Consider the following 21,096-nt stretch of genomic DNA (forward strand, 5'->3'; position numbering starts at 1 on the left):
TGTAGGGTGTTGTGACTCAGGGTGGGGCAGGATCAGGCTGAGGTCACATGCTTGTCTCATTATTCCCCTACTGAGCAACAGTTGCTGGAAAAGATAAGACCTGTGTCTTAGAAACATCCTTCTCAGCACAGTGAGGAGCCTGAGAGGGAGGAAGGCAAGAAAGGTCAGAGGTGAGAAACCCTGCCGGGGGTGTAGACCATGACAGAGCCCATGCTGTGGGAGTGAGAACAGGCTGTAAGGTGTGACTTTATACCACACTGAGCTGTCAACTCAGTTTTAAAATTTAAGACAATTTTATTTATAATCTGATCTTCTACCCACTCCCTTCATTACATATAAAAACACCATCAGGCTTGTCACTGAATAAAATACTAGGAAAAGTGAAAAACATAATTTTAAAAGGTGCTTCTTGTTCAAGGATTTTTCATTCCATTAGTACAACCTTGACAGGATCCTAAAACATCAGTCAAGTACAGGAAGAACTACAAGTGCCTGAAACATTATTTCCATACCAGTGATTATTCCAAATAAAAATTCCTCTTTATGTCTTCAAAATCCCTGAGAGGCCAGCAAGCCCATTGTGCAGACGGAGAGGCTGAGGTCAGAACTCCTCGGTCTCCACATGGCAGACTGGAGCATGTCAGTGAAGTTATTGCTTTAAGTTTTAGCAAGGTTTCGAGAGCCTTCCTCTGCTCTCCACTGTGTTTCTCTGGTCCATGGAGAAGTGACAGTACTGAGACCTGTTCTTTGAAGAACACAGTGTGCTGCTGGGTGGCTCAAGAAGCAGCAGAGCTGGGTGCATCCTCCCAACTCACTTGGCTTAGGAGACAGGGTTTTGTCACATGGATTGCTAGTGAAATTCTGATTGTGGAGTTTATATTCTCCAGGAGTCCTGCACAGGGACGTGCATTGCCGCTGACTGTCACTAGTCTGCTGTGTGCTCACTGGGTTCTTCGTGGATGAGCAGTGTGTAGCTTCCCTCTTCCCAGCCAATGCACTTGATGCCACTACAAAAACAAACAAGAATTTGGAATGGGTTAAGAGATACATAAGTTACCAAGATTTTGTCTTTCCCACCCATACATAGCTTTTAATAAATTATACAAGTTCTGTGTAGCAGGTATATCTTGGCATCTTGAACCTCACTGATTTGTTATGTATAGTGTTCTAAAATTAATAAAATAAACTCCTTGAGATTTTTCTCTCTCCCACATCCCCAAGATACTCAGTTGTTATTTATACTGTGGAATCTTAGAGTCCCATAAAATGACTCCTCTATGTCTGTGACCTAAGGCCACCACCACCCCAAAACACACACACAGTTCTCAACAGCCAATGGCACTGTCTCATTTTAAGTTCTCAAGTTACTGACAGGTATATTTGTGACCGATAATTCTTGAGAAAAGCATCCTCTGAAGCAAAATGTCAAGAGCCTGTATCATTTTGCTGGTAGAGGTAGACGGTTCATTTAACTCAGTCACCCTTTGATGGAATGACGAGAGAGTTACCTACCATAGGCTGACGGCTGGGAGGACCAGGAGGCCAGCAGACAGCAGAAAGATGAAGCCTGGATACCAGGCAACAGTGGCTGAGTAAATCCCATTATACGCAGAGGTCGAAATTACTCCACCAAGTGTTTCTAAGAAAGCTATGCAAGCAAACAACGCACCTGTTTGGGGCAGAGGGGTGGAGAGAGAAAGAAAAAGAAAACACTGAATTACAAAATAAGTTGATAGTGAACCAAGAGAACTTGTTCACTGAAGACAGCAATGGGGTCTGACTTGGTGAACGAAATCCATCCCCTCAATATCCTTGAGAAGGCGCTGGGGATGTGACTCAGGTGGCAGATTGCTTGTCTAGCATGAAAGAAGCCAGCATAGCACAAGCCAGGTGTGGTGGCACACACTCCTAATCCCGGTGCTCAAGAGGATCAGAAATTCAAGGTCATTCTTGAGAGCCTGTCTCAACAACTTCATACCCCCCAACCCCCACCGAAGTCACGGATATATTTTGGAGGTGAACAATCCGAGCCAAGGTGCTCACTGTGGACCTGTTGGGAGAAATGCTGACACCCCCAAATAGCTGAGCTCTGATGTCTCCATGGGAAAGCTGACAAAGGTACCAACAGCTGACTCAGTTGGAGACTGCAGTGTCTCCTCCCAGTCTCAAGCTACCTCTTCCACAGATGGAAACTCCTGTGTGGACATTTACGTATCTCCTATCTGAGCTCTAGCTCTGTCAATTTCATGTGCATGTCTGTTCTGCTTCTGTGAGGTACTCAGGGCCCAGCTGTCCTGGTGCATGGTAGCCACTTAATAAACACATGTTAAATAAATGAATAAAGGTTTAACTCAGGACTCTGCTCATCAGTCACCCAGTAGCATGTGGTGTACTGTCCTCATGACTTATGGAGATGCACAGAGTTGGTTTAACTGGCTTTCCTACTTGCTTAGTTACACTATTTTGTTCGTGTTTCTTGCTATTCCCTAGAATAGTGCTACAGTACAAAAACCTGACTGTACAGTGCTGGTTCTGATCCATTCTCTAAGGTCAGGCCGGGTGCCATCTGTCTGCTACAGTATGCTATTACATAATAGCATTAGCTTATTGCTTGACTTCTCTGGGCAAGCCAACGTGTTGAATAGTTGCAGACATAAGCTGGATCAAATACATCCAGAGTGAGCATCGACTTAAAAAAAATCAAGTGGACTGGTGAGATGGCTCAGTGGTTAAAAGCACTGGCTGCTCTTTCAGGGGTCCTGAGTTCAATTCCCAGCACCCACATGGTGGCTCACAACCATCTACAACTGTAGTTTCATGGGATCAGATGACTTCTTTTTGTGTACAGATAAGATGTACATACAGATAAAACATCCCATGGATATAAAATAAATCTTTAAAAAGAATTATTAAAAAAAAATCAACTACAGAGTGAGTTCTAGGACAGCCAGGGCTATACAGAGAAACCTTGTCTCGAAAAAATAAAATAAAAATAAAATAATAAAATAAAAAATCAAGCAACTCAGAAATCAGAACCATCTTATTACGGTGTCCTGATTTATACTCACTATGAGTTTGTGAGTGTCCCCAAAGCAAGACAGCAAGTCTAGGTCAGAAGCATTTTAAAAACACAGGGATTTTCAGAAACACTACCAAAATGCTATTTTCTCTCTCTTCCGATTTCTCAAGCATGTGCTCTCCCACTGAGTTGTGCCCCAGCCTCTGAACACTCAGATTTCAGCTAGCAGAGAGTGATTACACCTGGTGGCCTCTGTGATCTGTCCCCTCTCCCTTGATCACTTAAAGTTCATCATATATTCCCAAAGTAATCTTTAAAAAAAAATAAAGGATTGGGAATATATTAAGATAATTGAAATTTGGCCACTATCTAAAATACTTCTTAGTTCAGGGATTGGAACACGATAATTATTATAATTATCATTTTTAGATTTATTTGTTTTATGTATATTAATGTTTGGCCTGCGCCTTTATGAACCACATGCATGCCTGGTGCCCATGGGAACCAGAAGAATGTATTAGGTCCCCTGGAACTGGAGTTACTATAGATGGTTCTGTGTCACCATTTGAGTGCTGAGAACAGAATCCAGCTCTGACAAGAGCAGCCAGTGCTCTCAACCACTGAGCCATCTCTCAGCCTCTTAACTAGATTATTTTTCTTTGGTTGTTATTCCTTAGGTGTCCCATCAGAGAAACACAGATCTGTTTGTCCATGGCGCTTTTACTGTTCCTAAGTACTCTCTAGATAACTGGTGGTTTGACTATACTTGGCCCATGGGAAGTGGCACCATTTGGTGTGGTCTCCTTGTAATAGGTGTGGCCTTGTGGGAGGAAGTGTTTCACTGTGTAGGGTCTGAGGTGGTTTAGTGCTCGGGCTCTGCTCAACGTGGAGTGAGAGTCTCCACCAGGCTGCCTTCTGATCAAGATATAAAACTCTCAGCTCCTCCTCCAGCACCGTGTTTGCCTGGACACTGCTATGCTCACACCATGATGATAATGGACTAAAGCTCTGAAATTGTAAACCAGCCCCAATGAAATGGTTTATGTATAAGAGTTGCCTTGGTCATGGTGTCTCTTCACAACAGTAAAACCCTCAGACAAGAACCATCACAACACAGTCTATGAAGGCCTTTGAGGAAGACAAAGCTTCAGTTTATGAGCGCCAAGAACCAATTGTCATATTTTAAACCTGAGCAAAGTGTGCAGTTTTCCCCAGCATTGACTAAATAGACACAAACACAAGTGTGCTATTAGGAGTGATTCACAAATACTGTGTAAGAACATTTGTTCAAGACTCAAATATAAGCTGGGCGGTGGTGGCACACGCCTTTAATCCCAGCACTTGGGAGGCAGAGGCAGGTGGATTTGAGTTCGAGGCCAGCCTGGTCTACCGACTGAGTTCCAGGACAGCCAAGACTACACAGAGTAACCCTGTCTCGAAAAAAACAAACAAACAAAAAGACTCAAATATAAGACAAGAAAAGCACCTAAGTCTGACAATATTCATAGGATACTGAGGGAGGACAGCACCATAGACGCCAGCACCCTCTTACAGCTCTTCTTATCTACCCCGAGTGGTAATTTTCTACCTGGACCTCCAAAGCTCTAGTCTTCTGTGTCCCCATCTGCCACCGGAGACTTCCCTGCTGGCCACCTTGCACTCGGTCAAGGGAAAGAAGCAGGTTATGGTGCTTCTTCTCTGGGCCTCTCTCTGGGCCAGCTCTCTGGCTGCCTTCACACGGCCCACCCTTCTGTATTACATTCCATGGAATTCCCTCGGCTTGAACCAGCTTTGTGTTTCCAGCTTGGCCTCAGATTCAAGCCCAGAAGAAAGCATTTCTGGAGCCCAAGGCAAGAATGTAACTGAAGGTTATTATCACCTCCTAAGCATGGATGGCCCCTGTATCCTAAGCATGGATGGCCCCCTGTATCCACGGGCTTCAGCATCCGAAGGTTCGGCCAACTGTCCATCAAATCTATAGTTAGGCACTAAACATGTGCACAAACATTTTTTTTCTTGTCGTTATTCCCTAAACTACAGCAAACAGTAAAATGACTACTTAAATATTTGTATCATCTTAGGTATTAATGGGTCATCTGGAGATGGTGAAAGCCTAAGGTTATGTATAAATTATATGCAAATACTATCCAACTTAAAGTTGGTTTAATTTCATGATTTCTTTGGTCAATGTGCAAAATAAGTTTGACTGAAATTTTCATATGTATGCCACTGGTTTCTTAGCTAAAAAAAACAAAAAACAAAAAAACCCCACTAAGGATAAAGTATGTTGTGCCTATACTGTGGAAGGCCAGATACAACAGATGGAAACACAGAATTCCCAGGCTTCTCAAGAGTTCCATTTAGAAACTAGACAGCAATGAGTGAGCTGTCCAAAGCCTGTGTCTACCGCATTTGACTTCCCCTCAATGTCCAGCTCAGAAGGGATCATTCGCATCCAGGTGCCAACACCTTTGTACAACTCCAGGGTCAGGACAGACCTGCCTATGAGGAGTCACCACAGGTCCCCCCTTTGGTGGAGAGGGAGTACACGGGGGCTGGACACATTCCATGGAAGAGGATCAACCCGGCACTCAGCAGACATGAACCAGAGTGGCCCCAGTAGCCAGACTGCAGCTAGAAAGGGGAGGGGAGCTGAAGTTCACGTTGGAGAAAAACCTCCTGACTCCAAAATCTTTTTTCTTCTGCTTGAGACAAAGCCAGAGAAGCCTTCTAAAGCAGAGTCCTTAAGCAGGGCCTCTCTGCCTGAGTATAAGCCAGCTTCTAACAAAGCTAGGCGCTTCCTTCAAAAGGAGGCCCTGGCAGGAAGAGGGTTGTAGGCTACCCAGACACTTCAAGCATCGATTGTGATGACTGAAGTTGGTACATCTGTTACAGGCTTTAACGTAAACTCACCTTGCTCAGTGGAGTGGACCACCTTTGACAGCATGGACCTCAGGACGGAAAGTGGCATGATGGTGAAAGAGAACGGTATCCTGACTGAGAGAGACAAATGATACAGTCAAATCAGGCTGAGTCGGGATGCTCTCCTGCCTAGACAGTTCCTCCTATGATCACCCTGATTCACTGCAGCTGAAGATCCAGCTAACTGCAGTTTTACCTAATAGATTAACAGGCCAGTCATCGGAGGCTTGCTTTATTCTAAAATTCTGGTTTTGGTCCTACAAGTAGTATTCATGGATGTTTTGGTACAGGTGTATTAAGTCTGTCTATTTGGTCCAGATGAGACCCATCTGCCTATTTTTCTAATGATGTAATAACTTATCTAGCAAGTTTTGACTGCTAATTAGCTTCTAGCCATTTTAAAAATATTATTTTCATTTGTGTATGTATATGTGAACGTGAGTATGTATGTATGTGTATGTCCCATGTATATGTATATGCCTATGGGGGCAGAAGAGGGTGTTAGATCCCCTGGACCAGGTGGTCATGAGCCTGGGAACTGAACTCAGGTCCTCTGTAAGGACAATACCTGCTCTTAACTGATGAACCATCCCTGAAGCTCCTTTTATATGTTTTTTATTTTTATTTTATGTTTTTATTTTGACATTCATGGGGATTTTATCCCCTTACTCTAAAAATTCCTTTATAGGTAAGCTGGCTCTTTATTGTCTTGTTGGTTCATTTTTTGGTGGGAAATTATAAACACAACTTCCTCTGCTCTTAAATTTTATATATATTAAAATGTGTGTGCGTGTGTTGTCTGTCTGTCTGTTTTGACAGAGGGTTTTACTATACAGCCCTGGCTAATCTGGAACTTACTAGGTAGACCAGACTGCCCTCAAACTCACATGGACTCCCCAGACCCTACTTCTGTCTCCCAAATTCTGGGATTAAAGGTGTGCTCCGTCACAGGCATCTTTAAACTACGCTTCTTAATAGAATCATTTTTAGTCACATTGCCAAATAATGGCATTAGCTTTTGTATATAAAAATAACATATTTACATTTTCCAGAGTATTTGCATGCATATGTTGATTTAATATGGTCTTGGCACACTTCGTGAAACAGGGGCATAGCTCCCACTGTCTAAAGGACACTGTGCTAAGTGCTTTCTAGTTCTCCAAGGCTAAAGGAGGGTTTTATAAAACCCTCCGAATGGAGCATTCCTGTGCCTACCTGAGGAAGGGCTCAGAGGGACAAACACGCCAAGGTCACCCAGCAATATAGGAGGAAGTCAAATCTAATTCTGATCCTCCAAACTGTTTCTCTGGCAAGCGGCAAGGATGTAATACCTTCGTGGTAGAAACGAGTGACTTGAACCAAGATTCTGTATTACAGTTCCACAACCCTTTCCAGTGCAGCATTCAAAGGAACACTCATTTCAGTGGAAGCTACACTCAAGAACTGAAACACACACACACAAAATGTCCCTCAACATATTTTTGGCAAATAATGCAAATTTGGAAAATCATGTTGATTCTGAGTATTTGTCATATCTTGGTAAATCTGGCATTCTGATTGTTGACTTCTGCGACGCTAGCTGTTTACTTGAAATAGATGGGTTCATAGAGAGCTTTGTGTTGAGTGTAAACCCCTCCTCCTAACAGATTGAACTCACTTTCCATAAAATCAGACACATTTGTAACTTACCTAAAAACATCATCAGAGTGGTCTTGGCGAAAGCAGCCAGCAACATCCCCACCATGGTGGTAAAAATGCCAATATACGCAATGTAAATATCCTTCAAACAATAAGAAAATAGCCATATGCCTAGGAAACTACTCAAAAAGGAGACACTGCCCAGTGCTGATCCATAGCCTATATAGACCTCATTCCAGCAGAGCGGAGGGCCCAGCTCATAAAGTGTAAAAATCGGGGAGATGCCAATTATCACAAAGAAATAGATGACAAGGGTAAAAATCAGCAGACAGAGCAAAGACCGCCGCTTACTGGAACCATTTTTAAAAAGCATGTAAGTCCGGTAAAATAGGTCCTTGAGGCTTTCGCTACAGGACATAGTGATAATCTGAGATGATGACTCCTTTATGGGATCGCTTAGGAAAAATAAAATGTAGGTCAGGTTGACTGCAGTAACTACGGCAATAATGAAATAGGACCACACAAAACCCAGTTCTCGGATAAAATAGCCAGAGGACAGGCCTGTTATCCCAGTAACGACTCCGAGCATAAGATCCAGGATGGCTATCCGGATGATTCTATGCTTGTATTCTTTCTGCTGATCCACAATGTAGGCGAAGCAAGCTCCCCAGAACGTGGTGTAGTTCCCGAAGAGGGCACCGATAAAGGTGGATGCTATCAGAAGCTGGAGAGGAAGGTCAAGGTAGGACATCACGCACAGCCAAATGCTGGTTCCCAGAGAGCCAAGAGATGACAAGACCATGGGAAGTTTCCGTCCGTGGTTGTCACTACTCGATAAAAGCATGAAGGTAGACACCAGACCGGGAATTAATCCACTCATTTCTACCTGTAGGCTGAAGAGAGATGCCTTTTTCTGAACTTCCTGCAAGAACCAAGACAAAGGGTTGACAGATTCTGTGACCATAAAAAGACTGCAGTGTTGCCTCTGGTTATTAGTGGGAGGCTGCGGGTATGTGAGGGGACAGTACCAATTAAGTTTTCCTGCAGTTCATAAAGCACACATTAAAAGTAACACACCCACCCATGCTTCATCAAGAGACCCACACACCATGCAGGGTAGAGACTCAAAGCTACAAAGAGAAAAATGTATGCCTTGGTGTGTCTGTCTATACAAAGGACACGTGTGTGTCACAGACTCTGGTGTTGGCAACAGAATGGTATTCTTCCACTCTCACTCCACTCCACTCCACCCCACCCCCATGAACCATTTGCTCTGAGAGACCATTGGGACTCCTGTTCTACACCCTGAGTGATGATGACCCCTGTGGTGATGGGTCTTCCTACCTAGGCCACAAGAGCGAAGCGAACACATACACTTCATATATATTTGCTTGGTAATCTCTAACTAAGCAGACCTCTGCCCCCTTTTAATCTTTGCATTCACTGACAGAACTTGTGAGAATAGATTCCTTCATTTACTATGGAAGTAATGAGATAGACCCAGAAGAAGAGTCTTGCATTGCTTAAGAGACTTGCAGCCAAGGACCGAGAATACAAAGACAACAGGCAAGAGGCCATGTGTACAGAAGGGCACACACTCGGGGAGCTGTGACATTCCCATTTGATGGGAAGAATTTAGGGATATTTAAAGACATTATGTGGGGCTGGAGATATTGCTCAGTGGTTAGAAGCACTGGCTGTTCTTGCAGAGGACCCTGGTTTGATTCCCATCATCCACATGGTGATACCTAACTCTCTATAACTCCACTTCTAGGGGATCCAGCAGCAGCAGCATCTTCTTGCCTCCACAGGCATCTAGGCAGGTACACAGTGCACATACATGCATGCAGCCAAGACACCAATACACACGAAAACAATCATTTAAAAAGTCTTTTAAAGACATATTGTGGCCGGGCGGTGGTGGCGCACGCCTTTAATCCCAGCACTTGGGAGGCAGAGGCAGGCGGATTTCTGAGTTCGAGGCCAGCCTGGTCTACAGAGTGAGTTCCAGGACAGCCCAGGCTATAAGAGAAACCCTGTCTCGAAAAACCAAAAAATAAAATAAAATAAAATAAAATAAAGACATATTGTGGGGGTTGGAGAGATGGCTCAGTGGTTAAGAGCACTGGCTGCTCTTCCACAGGACCCGGGTTCAAATCCCAGCACCCACATGGCATTTCACAACACAAAAGTAAATAAAATAAAGTTAAAGGCATATTGTGCTTGCCATGTCTTAGTTTTGTCTGATTCATGCATGGGGCCTGTGGCATGTTTATAATGGGAAACACTGTGTGTGAAGAACAAAAGGCCCATGCTGTCAGAAAGCAGCCTGATGATTAATGAGCCATAAAAAATTGTTTTCCTGCCCCATTATAACCTAACCTACAGGGAGCCAGATCTTTGTCTTCCTACCCTCAGTGTCACTAGCTCCGAGGACAGTTCTGGGCACAGGGCAGGCTCTTGGTGGGTGCCGGATGAACACATGGCTGAAGGAGATAAGGACTCTGTCACTTTGCAGGCAGTAGAGGATACTATCAAATGATTGTGTCTGTCACTGCTTCTTCTTGACAGGAGGGAATAAAAACTTACTTTGTTGAGAGGGTTAACACTGAAAGACATCTGAATTGCCCAGTGCAAGGCCTGGGCCATGTTCAGTACTCAATCTTGCCTGTTCTATAAGTGCATCTTTATGTACTTACAGTAACCTTCAGGTATTTACTGAGTAAATAGACATAAAGTCATCCTTTAACCAATTTCTCAAGCAGGCCTTCCCCTTAGAGTTCCTGTTCTCATTTATACTGGTCCACCCAGGTCTGTCTTCTGCTTTCTCCAGTTAGTTCTCACCCAGTCTTGAACAGCCATGCCTTCCTCTGTAGTCTGGGAAAATTGTTGCTTTTTTTTTTTAAAAAAAAAACAAGATCTTTAACAAGACAAACTCAGAGAACAGTTCCATCTGGAATTATATAATTGGGGGTATAAGAAACAAACTATGGGCCTGGAGAGATGGCTCAGGGGTTAGGAGCGCTGGCTGCTCTTGCAGAGGACCCAGGCTCAGTTCCCAGCACTTATATGGTGACTCACAACCATCTGTAACACCAGTCTCAGGGGATTTGATGCCTTCTTCTGCCCTCTGAGTGCACTGTACACCAGACACACACGCAGGCAAAACATCCATACACTTAAAATAAAAATACCTTTTAAAAAAGTTGCCCGAGAAAAACAAGTCTCTGTTATCAGACACCTGCTATTAATTTACTACTTGAGAAGTAATTATTTAACAAGGAAAGGGTGTATCAAGTGGTTAGAAAATTCCTTCCTCTACAAAAGTCAACAAGCGTGGCAAGAACCCACTTCTTTACTTCCTAGCCAAAAGCACCAACTATGGTGTAACGGCCCCATGGAGATTAAACCTATTGCCTGGGAAAGCATGGAGATGAGAGAGACTTCTGGTCACAAGGCTCCAAGAACTTGGAACATTGAAAAAACAGATTAAGGCAAAAATAAAGTTTTCTTTTGAGGCAAGTTCTCACCAGGCTAGTCACTAGTTTGTAATCCTCCAATCTCAGCAAAATTGTAAGTGTGTGTGTGTGTGTATGTGCATATATATTGTGGTGATTTGAGTACAAATGGCCCCCATAGACACTTGTTAGTACGGGTGACCTCGTTGGAGGATGTGTGTCGATGAGGATGGGCTTCTAGGTTTCAGAAGCTCAAGCTTGGCCTAGTGGCTACCTCTTCCTGCTGCCTGTGGATCCAGATATAGAGCTCTCAGCTCCTCCAGCACCATGTCTGCCTGTGTGCCACCATGCTTCCCTCCGTGACAATAATGGACTAAATCTCTGAACTATAAGCCAGCCCCAATTAAATGTTTTCCTTTATAAGAGTTGCCATGGTCATGGTGTCTCTTCACAGCAATAGAATACTAAGATGTACACACACTTACACACACAATAGAATACTAAGATGTACACACACTTACACACACACACACACACACATATGTATGTATATATGTCTGTGTTAATAAAAAGGGTTAGAAAATAAGACTTCCCCTTAAAATACAGACTCTCAAATATCAAATATAGGTGCGAGAGCTCAGCTTATTCTTTAATTATTTTCAGTTTTGAGAGCAGGTCTCCTCATGTAGCCTGAGTTGGTCTTGACCTTGTAACCCTCTGCTTCTCTCTCTCTAGTGCTGGGATTACAGATGTTCAGTACGGTAAGTTTTATCATGACATTTTTGGTGATGACAAAGATTGAACCCAAGACTTGGTGCATGCCAAGTAAGCCCTCTGTCATTAAGCTATATCCTCACCTCTTGGATTTTTGAGGGTGTCTTACTAAGTTTCCCAGGTTGGCTTTGAACTCATGATCTTCCGGCCTCTACCTCCTGGGTGCTAGAATTACAGGCAATGCACCACCATTTCAAGTTTAGTTAAGATTATTCTTCTTGGGCTGGAGAGATGGCTCAGCAGTTAAGAGCATTGGCTGCTCTTCCAGAGGTCCTGAGTTCAATTCCCAGCAACCACATGGTGGCCCACAACCAACTGTAATGGGATCTGATGCACTCTTCTGGCGTGTCTGAAGAGAGTTACAGTGTACTCATATAAATAATAATAAATAAATAATATTTAAAAAAAGATTATTCTTCTTTCCACACCCTGAAACATTACATGCTAGTGCATAGGTGCCCATGGGTGTGTGTGTTATTGGGATGTGTCATCGTCGGCTTTAGTTGTCAACTTGACACACCGTTGGAGGAGGGAACCTCAAAGGAGGAATTGCCTCCAGCAGACTGGCCTGTGCCGTGTCTGTGGGCATTTTTCTTGATTATTGATTGGTGAAAGAGGGCCCAGCCCACTGTGGGTGGTACCATTCCTGAACAGCTCGTCCTGACTGCATACGAAAGGTAGCTGAGCAAGCTATGGGGAGCACGCCATTAAGCAGTGCTCTCCTGTGGTCTCTGCTTCAGGTTCCTGCCTTACTTTCCCTTCATGATGGGGGGGTCTAACCTGTAAGCCAAATAAACCCTCTCCCCTTCCAAGTTGTTTTTGGTCAGTGTTTTATCACAGCAACCAAGATGCAGACTTGGACGAGAAAGACAGACAAATATGGCCAATCAGGATAGGGTTCCCTGTCATAATGCACAAGGTCCTTCTATACACAATGGCACTTGGGGTGAGGTAGTAAGAAAGGAATCTTGTTTTTCTAGTACTCTCCCAGGGCTGGCTCCTTATTTTTTAAGGTGACCAGTATACAAACTCCTAGCCCTATATTTGGAAACTGAGGGGCCAAGATCACACAACAGAGCCAGTTGCTAGAAAAGGAAGCTCTGAGCGGGAGGGCAGGCTTTCAGATTCGGATGGAGGAGGGTGTTTTCTGAGAAGCCATACAAGGACAGCATCTTGAAAGAGCCCAGAAGGAAGTGATACAGGCAAAAATGAACCTGTCAGGCTCTTTCTTGTCCTGTCCTGTCCCAGCCATAGGCAGCAGGGTAGGGCTGGACAGGGGAATGGGGGGTGGGGTGGGGCAGTGGTTTCTACTTCCCCACTCTTAGGGAAAGCACCAGAGATCTGAGGGTACCAACTTTGGGGAACAAGACCTGGAATATGAGTAGTCTCTTGGCGGGGCTGTGGTGGCTCATACTTTTAACTCCAGCACTCGGGAGACAGAAGCAAGTGGATCTCTGTGAGTTTGAAGCCAGCCTGGTCTACAGAGTGAGTTCCAGGACAACCAGAGCTACACAGAGAAACCCTGTCTTGAAAAAAACAAAACAAAACACCACAAAATTATAAAAAAAAAAAAAAAAAGAAAAAGAAACATCAGATTGATTGGAAGTTTGTCTAAAAGCAAAATGAGATCATACTGCTCTATGCAGTTGGAGTGTGTGTGTGTATGTGGGTGTGTCTGTGGTGTTGGTCAACAACTAGGGCCTTCCTTCAGTGTAGAACACAACAGGTACTTTCCTCCTAGGCTCCCCACATACTGCAGCAGGGGGCTTGCCCCTGTCACCTGAGGAGGGTTGAAAACAATCCCTGACTCCATCTCAGAAATGATGAGCCCCTGAGACCTCAGTCCTAGAAAAGACAGATCTTGAAATATATACATAAGATCTGAGGAATCCAACCTAGGCCCTTGGACATCACAGTCATGCAATCTTGTACTTAGCTTCTTCTGTCCATGTGTCCATCTGTCTGTCTACCTACCTACATCTATCTATCTATCTATCTATCTATCTATCTATCTATCTATCGATCTGTCTCTCTGTCTGTCAGTCCGTCTATCCATCCTTCTTCCCCTTTATTGTTGTTATTACCTTGAGACAGGGTAGACCAGGTTGGCCTTGAAATCATAACCCTTTTCCTCCAGCCTCCCCGAGTGCTGTATTACAGGACTGAGCAGACATTACAGAGGACAGTGAACCACTGGTGAGGCCCTTATCCTTCTCTTTATGGCTGTGCTGTCCCCACAGCTGGTTAGAAATGCTCTATTCCAAGAAAATTCTCCTCAGCAGGAGGACATGAGTGAAGACAGGCCTTGGCCATGCAGTTGGACTTCGCCCCATCCAGCTTCTACCTGCTACCTTAGGGCTGCTGTGGAGGCCTCAGGCCTTCCCATGGGGGCTCTCTGCCAGGTCCTCACTCCAGGCTCATTTGCTGGTACAGAGAGACTCTCAGATCAGGGAAGGCAGCTGCACAGCCTCCTCTCATCTGTGCGAGGGAAGGCAGCGTCAATTTTTTGTTGCCACAGAATATCCCTAATGAGAGCAGTTCTGAGCTTGCAAACGCAGCAGCCCTGTAGAGAAACAGCTGATGCCATCTCCTGTACCCTGATAGACTTTTGACAAATTCTGCCTCAGGGCTCAGGAGAATGATGACAAAGCTCTTATCAGATACACACAGGACAGAGGGAGGCCCCACAATATATAGCTAAACCGTTTTAGGATGCTGAGAGCTAAAGCAAGCACGCGCCAGTCCAGATGTGGACATAGGACTCAACTCCAGGGACCCCAGCTCATCTTATCCAATGAAGCCTCCTGACCTCAACAATGCTGCCCCACCCCACGGCAACAGCTGACCCTGGTCCAGTTTTTCAGACTTTTGTTTTCAAAAGACCAACTGAGAGTGGGTGAGATTGTAGTGAGATTTCCTAAAGATAAAAGATCTGGTCCCACAAGGGGGAGGTGTGGTAGGGACAGGGGTGGGGGTGCATTAGAGAGTTAGAGCGAGCCAGATTAAAGGTGTTAAGAGGAACTATTAACCGAAATGGGAACAAAGAGAAGGTTGCTTGATTTGATTTTTTTGGGGGGGGGGCGGGGGAGGGGGTGGTTACGCCCTGGATAGCCTCTTTGGTTTGGAACTTGTTTCCATTCCCTGTGGACTACAGGATGGGAGGTTTTAATTTCTTACCTCCCGGAATGCAAAGATGGAGCTGCTTTTGTTTTGCTCACATTCAGAGGCATTGCTATTGGAAGCAAAGGTGTAGTTACCGGTTTCTTCCCATATCCTCCGGTACATGTACTGGGCTGTCAGCGGCATGGTCAGAGTCATAGCAAACGCGCTAAGGAGAATGGCGGGCTCTATGAATGTAATCTTCATATTGCTCAAGTGGGCAGGTCAAGTCTATTGGGGGGCGGGGGAGAGAAACAGGAGATAGAAATCATCAGTTGATTTCTTATCCCAGAGGCTAAATTCTCAAAAGTGGGGAAGTTGGAACAATGTGTCATAAACAAACATGAGCAAGCAAAAAGAGTTCCAGATTTCTGAGAGAGTGCCCTTGCCCGGGGAGGGTACTCCATTCCTCTCCGAGGAGCGGGGCCTCTCAGGACAAAGTGCCGCCCCCCACCCTCGTCCCCCAGCCCCCGACTCCACTTAGTAAATGCTCACAGTGCGGAGCCGAATAGCACCGGCTGGTTCCCTTAAGGTAAACAATGAAGTTCGCCGGGGACCCAGAGGTTACGCAATTGTTTTTATTTTGGCTGCAGGTTAAGGGCCTCGTAAAAAAGCAGCTCCCGATCGGAAGGGGAGTTTCTGTTTTCGTTTTTAAAACTCACCCCTCGGTTATAGTCTTCCTGCTAGGCTAGGCACAGGTGGGACCCTGTTCAGGACTGTGTTCTCGGTTACCCAGTGCGGGGCGCAGCGCCCCCAGCTTTTCAGCACGGCCCTCCAGCTGGGGACAGCCGAAGGAAGGAACAGTGAGGTGGAGCTGAACAGCAAGAGGGGGACGTCCCTTGGGACGGGGCACTCGAGCCCTGTTAGAAGGCAAAGAGAGATAAGCGCACCTCTCGGTCTCTAGTGGCCCTGGACTCAGTCCCCGCCACTCCCCGCGCCGCCGCACTCTCGTTCTTTGGGCCCTAGCAGTGACTTGGCCGCGGAGCATCATCACTCAGCTTGGAGCTGGTAATCTTCGGCCGGAGCTGTCACCCGCCTCCCTAGCTCGCTTGTGATTGGGTCTGGAGGCCGGCGCCCCCGCAGGGATTGGTCTAGCGCAGAGTCATTCTCTTGCACCCGCCCCCGAAGGTTGAATCTCCCCTAGTGGCCGGGCAAGTTGGGTGATCCCGGCAGCTCCGCCAAGGTTCAGCTGGATAGGATTATTGGGTTTCACTGAAGCGTCGCGGAGGCATAGGCGGATCTCCCTGGTATCTAGATCGAGAGTTCGGGACTAGTCGAACTACATAACAAGACCCCTGACCAAAGCACATAATAATAATAATAATAATAATAATAATAATAATAATTAAAAACCAAAAAGTGGTTGGAAACCTCACACGCTAGGGTTGCAGTTCCCCATAGCATTCCAGTGGACCCAGCAAGCGTCTGTCAAAGTAATGCAAGAGAGAACAGGAAGTTGATTAGAGGAACGAGAGGAAGGAAAATTGTAAAAGAAATATTTATTACACTTTATGTAATCATTAATTTTATGTGTATGTCCACCCCGTGCAGAGGTCAGAAATGGTGGTAGATTCCCCTGCAATTGGTGTTGCAGGCAGTTGTGAGCTGCTCTGAGGGCATAGAAATGGAATCCAGAGCAGTAATTCTCCATCAGTGAGCCATCTCTCGAGCCACCCCCCCTTCCGAACCCCGCCTCGCTGCGGGAGGGGATTGTTAAATCTCTCTGAATGTCGCTTCTTTCTCTGTCAAGAAGACAAGTCTCACATAACCACAGCAACCCTCTAGACAGGGGGAATGCCTCTAATGACCGCCAACACCCACAGCTGGAACACACCTGCAGCGGATAGAGTATTACTTCCTGAGGAAGAGAAGCAAACAGACGAGAAACAAAAGTTCTGTGATTTCAGGACCTGTCCAAAAAAGGAAGACTGGAGTGGTTAGGTCAGGAAGTGGGGACAATCCTGCAATTACGCCTCTTACTTTTATCTAGAGGTCAAGGTCAGATGTAGGCCGGAGCCACATTGATAAAGGAGTAGCAGTCCAGAATATGGACCGTTTTTGTCGTCTAGGCAAGACGAGAGTACTGGTGCCATGCCAGTACATGTTCTTAACTACTGAGCCACCCTCTCTCCAGCCCCAGATTTTAGGATCGCAGCCACTGGATGAAGTGGTAGATCTGGAACAGCTTCAGAGGGGGAAGGGCCACTAAAGAAGCTGACTAACTAGTAAAGGGCATTCTGTACTGGAGAGATGGCAATCTGATGACCCCAGAAAACCACAGGGAGTATTGAGGAAGCAGCGCTCCATGTTATTATACTTCTGACAATTTTACAGCATTGTACAATCTTCATATGCCTAAATATTGCTGCTAGCTGATCTACAGAGTTTGGTTGATTTCCAACCTCTTGTTGACAATCTTCTTTTCTAAAAAAATATTTATTTTATGTTGCCATCTTCAGACACACCAGAAGAGGACATCAGATCCCATTACAGATGGTTGTGAGCCACCGTGTGGTTGCTGGGAATTGAACTCGGGACCTCTGGAAGAACAGTCGGTGCTCTTAACCTCTGAGCCATCTCTCCAGCTCCCCTTGTTAATGATCTTAATCACAAGGAGTGACATGTTCAGTTCAGACACTTGTCTTCAAATAAAAATCAAGGAGGCCAAGATCACGCTCAAAGATCTACTACCCCAGGGACAGTAACCTTCTCTTGAGCTGCGTGTCCACTCTGGGTCCCAGGAAACTTCACTTCCTGTTCACTCAGGGACACAGGTGTTGGAGGTTCTTCTGAACACTATCATATTAAGTCTTACTTACCATGACTATTTTAATATGTTAGACTTATGAAAAAAGACTTGGACTAAATTGTTGACCAGATGGCTCAGCGGGTGAAGGCGCTTGCTGCCAAGCCTAAGGACCTGAGTTCAAACCCTGGAGCCCACATGGTAGAAGAAGAGAACTGACTCCTGTAACCTGTCTTCTAACCTCCCTACACATGCTGCGGCATGCCTGCACTCCACCCTAAACCCCCACACAGAAGCACTGTGGAGGAGTGTGGAGGAGTGTGGAGTGCTCCCCAGAGTAGACACACTAAGTACAGAAGTGCCCATGCTGTACAGGATAGGGCCATGTTCTAAAGGAAAACATCAAAACAAACCATGGCTACTGCAAGCTTGTGCTTTCAAAAGGAGTGTGACTTTTCATTTCTGATCAAATTGACTAAGGTGTGATGAGAACCCCCTCCCAGTTACACCAAGCCTTACATGGCCAACAGAGAGCTGATAAGAGTGCACTATGACACTGTCCTGAGCACAGATTGTAGACAGCAAAGGTAGCAGGATCATATGACTTGGTCAATGATTTGCCTAAAGAGACCTGACTTTATCTAGTTGAGGAATTTGTAACTTCTCTTTCTTGATCTCCATTGCTTAGAAACAGATCAAAAGATTCTGTTTACATTTCAGGACCAGATCTGGCCTTGATGCTGAGGGAGACCCTTTCCAGCTTCCTCTGAGAGCTTGCTTCCTGCAGTCCACAGTTTCACCCTCACTCCCACAGTCCTGCCTGCGACTGGGCTGTCTGGAACAGGCTACCCACACCCCACTTCTCAAACCAACGTTGTTCTTCCTAGGCTCCACCCAACAGTTACCTAGCAACAGCCAGGTAGGCCTGGCTTGTTATGAAAGGGATTGTTTGGCCTCTCTTCTCACTCTGACCCTTTTCTTTTTCTGACCCCTTTCTCTTTCTCTCTCACCTTCCCCTTCCCCCTTCTCTGTGTTTCCAGCCAGCCTCTCCACCACCACCCCTTTCTCTGCCTTTACTCCCTTCTCAACTCCCCTTCCCATGCCCCCAAATAAACTCTGTTCTACTTAAGGGAGAGGGATGCCTCAGCAAGGGCCCGCTGAGGTACCCCCTCCACAGCACCATACCACGCTCTTCAAAACATATCATTGGTTTTATAAAACACATCACCCACCCTCTCCTACACCCAACACCCAGAGCTTCCACTGGAATAGACCGAGTCCCCCTTATCGATCGAAAGGCTTGGAACAAAAAGCATATCTTGTTTCTGATCTCAGGGGTCAGGAAGTGTATTTAAAAACACTATTTTCATAGTTTACTGGCTAAATATCCCTAATGTGAAAATCTAAAGTAGGAAATATTCTAATTTGGGGCATGCAATGCTCAGAAGATTTTCGATTTTGAGACATTTTGGATTTTCGGAGTAGGGGTGCTGCTCAACAGATAACCATCTTCCTTATAATCTGTCAGCCTCCTGTTTCCTGTGTCCATGAGGACCCCCACATGTCCAGTCAGCAGAAACAGTGTTGGACATCACTCGGGATTTTTTTGATCACTGTGAGCACAGTGAATATTTTATATTCTACATATAGCTTTATCATCTGTGCCTATTTTCTGTGTGTGGCTCTAAGGCCTGTGAGCACCTTGGCTTTGAGGCATTTAGGTTGAGTAGGTCCTTGGCTTGACGAAGGTGGGGAGTTTGCTGATGTCCACTAGAAAGCAACATTTGAAGGCTGCTGGAGAAGAGATGGACAAATACACAAAGGAAGGGGTGGGGGGCATTCCCAGGACAATCGGAAATCAGGACTTTCCACTTTAAGGATGTTAGCATTCCTTCCAGGCTCTGCCCCACAGTTACCTGGCATCAGCCAGGCATGCCTGGCTCACTACAAAAGGGGCTGCTTGTCCCTTCTCTCTCTTATCCTCTTACTCTGCCCCTTCTCCCCCTCTTTCCCTCCTCCCTCTCTCCACGCATTCCTAGCAGGTCTCTCTCTCTCTCTCTCTCTCTCTCTCTCTCTCTCTCTTCCACCTCCCCTCTCCTCTCTCTGCCTCTGTCTTTCTCTGTCTCCCTCTCTCCCCTCTCCTCTCTTCTCTCTCCTACTATCTTCCCCACACACACACACACACACACTCTCTGCTTTTCTCTGTCTCTACTTCCCATGCTCTAAATAGACTCTATTCTGTACTGTGTCTGTCTTTTGACTGATACCTCAGGGGGAATGGATGCCTCAGCCTGGGCCTGCAGAGCCACCTCTCCCATCTCACCACAGCTCAGTCTACCAAACATATCTGGGTTCTTTCTTTTGTATAAAACACAGCAAGGACATTAGTTATTACTTCTATGGGGCCTGGATAGCCCTAAGGAAGCTTTCTGTCAGAAATGCACAGTCACCACCTCGAAGGAGAAACGCAGGTGCTGGTGGTGTCTGGGCAGGGCCAGCCTAGGGACTGGGCCTGCAGGGTGAATGTGGGGAGGAGCACAGTGTGAGACTGCGCATGTCACCCGGGGCACCTTGTGGCCCTAGAGAGAAGTACCAATCAACAGAAAGTGAAACCAGGCTCGAAGCTAGAAACCAGAGGTGTCCCACTTTGAAGTGGCTGATTCTTGATAATAGCATACCTGAGGGGTGGACTTCCTGGTCTCTGTTCCCACTTCCCCAGAGCTGAGGGAAGCTAGAAGCTGGGATCAGCAGCCTGACTCCTCAGAAGCAGGACTAAGTCTTTGGACCTAGTAAGCCCCTCCCCCAACACCCCCACTCCCCGTGGGGAGTTACCTCTCCAGGAAGGGAGCCCTTGAGAATGAATGAATAGCCTTCCCATGCAGAGGAGAAGCCCTGATTGGCTTGTGTGTATAGTGAATTCACTGTGCTCTACTGCCCTCCACAGCAGGGGAAATGGCCAGGATGCTCTCAGAAGGGGCTCTGACTCATGCTGGGTTTTCCATTCGGTCTGGGTTTGAGTCTACTAAGTCTGTCTAGATCAGTTGCATATAGCACTGTTTGGGTGAAGTACAGAGAACAGTGTGCCCAAAGTTCCCAGAGAGTATTTTGTCTTTGAAGACACTAGTCTAGTCTTTAATGGGTTTATGTGAGGGAGGGGCTTTAAGGTTAGCAGGCTGAGTTGAATTCGTGTGTGTGTGTGTGTGTGTGTGTGTGTGTGTATGTGTGTGAGTGTGTACGGTGTGTATGTGTGTTGTGTGTGTGTATGATGTGTATGTGTGTGTGAGTGTGTGGTGTGTGTGTGGTGTGTGTGTATGGTGTATATGTGTGTGTAGTGTGTGTGTGTGTGGTGTGGTGTGTGTGTGGTGTGTGTGTGGTGTGTG

The 21,096-nt window shown here is 45.8% G+C and overlaps 1 protein-coding gene and 1 long non-coding RNA gene across 4 annotated transcripts in view; one reads left to right on the top strand and one right to left on the bottom strand.

Moving 5' to 3' along the window:
• Window positions 1-270: 270 nt before the first annotated feature.
• Slc46a3 (solute carrier family 46 member 3) lies at window positions 271-20,487 on the bottom strand. Of its 3 annotated transcripts, none has more exons than XM_028779837.1 (6): window positions 20,395-20,487; window positions 14,989-15,201; window positions 7,631-8,501; window positions 5,933-6,016; window positions 1,513-1,669; window positions 271-1,007 (listed from the first exon to the last, which is right to left on the bottom strand). In XM_028779837.1, exons 2-6 carry the CDS (start codon window positions 15,175-15,177, stop codon window positions 926-928), a joined length of 1,383 nt encoding a protein of 460 aa, XP_028635670.1. In that variant the 5' UTR covers window positions 15,178-15,201; window positions 20,395-20,487; the 3' UTR covers window positions 271-925. The 3 variants fall into 3 exon arrangements, with proteins under 3 accessions (XP_028635670.1, XP_028635669.1, XP_028635668.1); XM_028779836.1 differs by lacking the exon at window positions 20,395-20,487 and adding an exon at window positions 15,861-15,948; XM_028779835.1 differs by lacking the exon at window positions 20,395-20,487 and adding an exon at window positions 15,633-15,840.
• Window positions 20,400-21,096, top strand: part of LOC114631475 — a 4,689-nt gene continuing 3,992 nt past the window's right edge. Inside the window, exon 1 of the long non-coding RNA XR_003712965.1 lies at window positions 20,400-20,505. This is a non-coding gene — a long non-coding RNA (uncharacterized LOC114631475). The remainder of the gene's footprint in view (window positions 20,506-21,096) is intronic.

This window comes from Grammomys surdaster, unplaced genomic scaffold, assembly GCF_004785775.1.
Source record: "Grammomys surdaster isolate TR1022 unplaced genomic scaffold, NIH_TR_1.0 362, whole genome shotgun sequence".
Classification (NCBI taxonomy): domain Eukaryota; kingdom Metazoa; phylum Chordata; class Mammalia; order Rodentia; family Muridae; genus Grammomys; species Grammomys surdaster.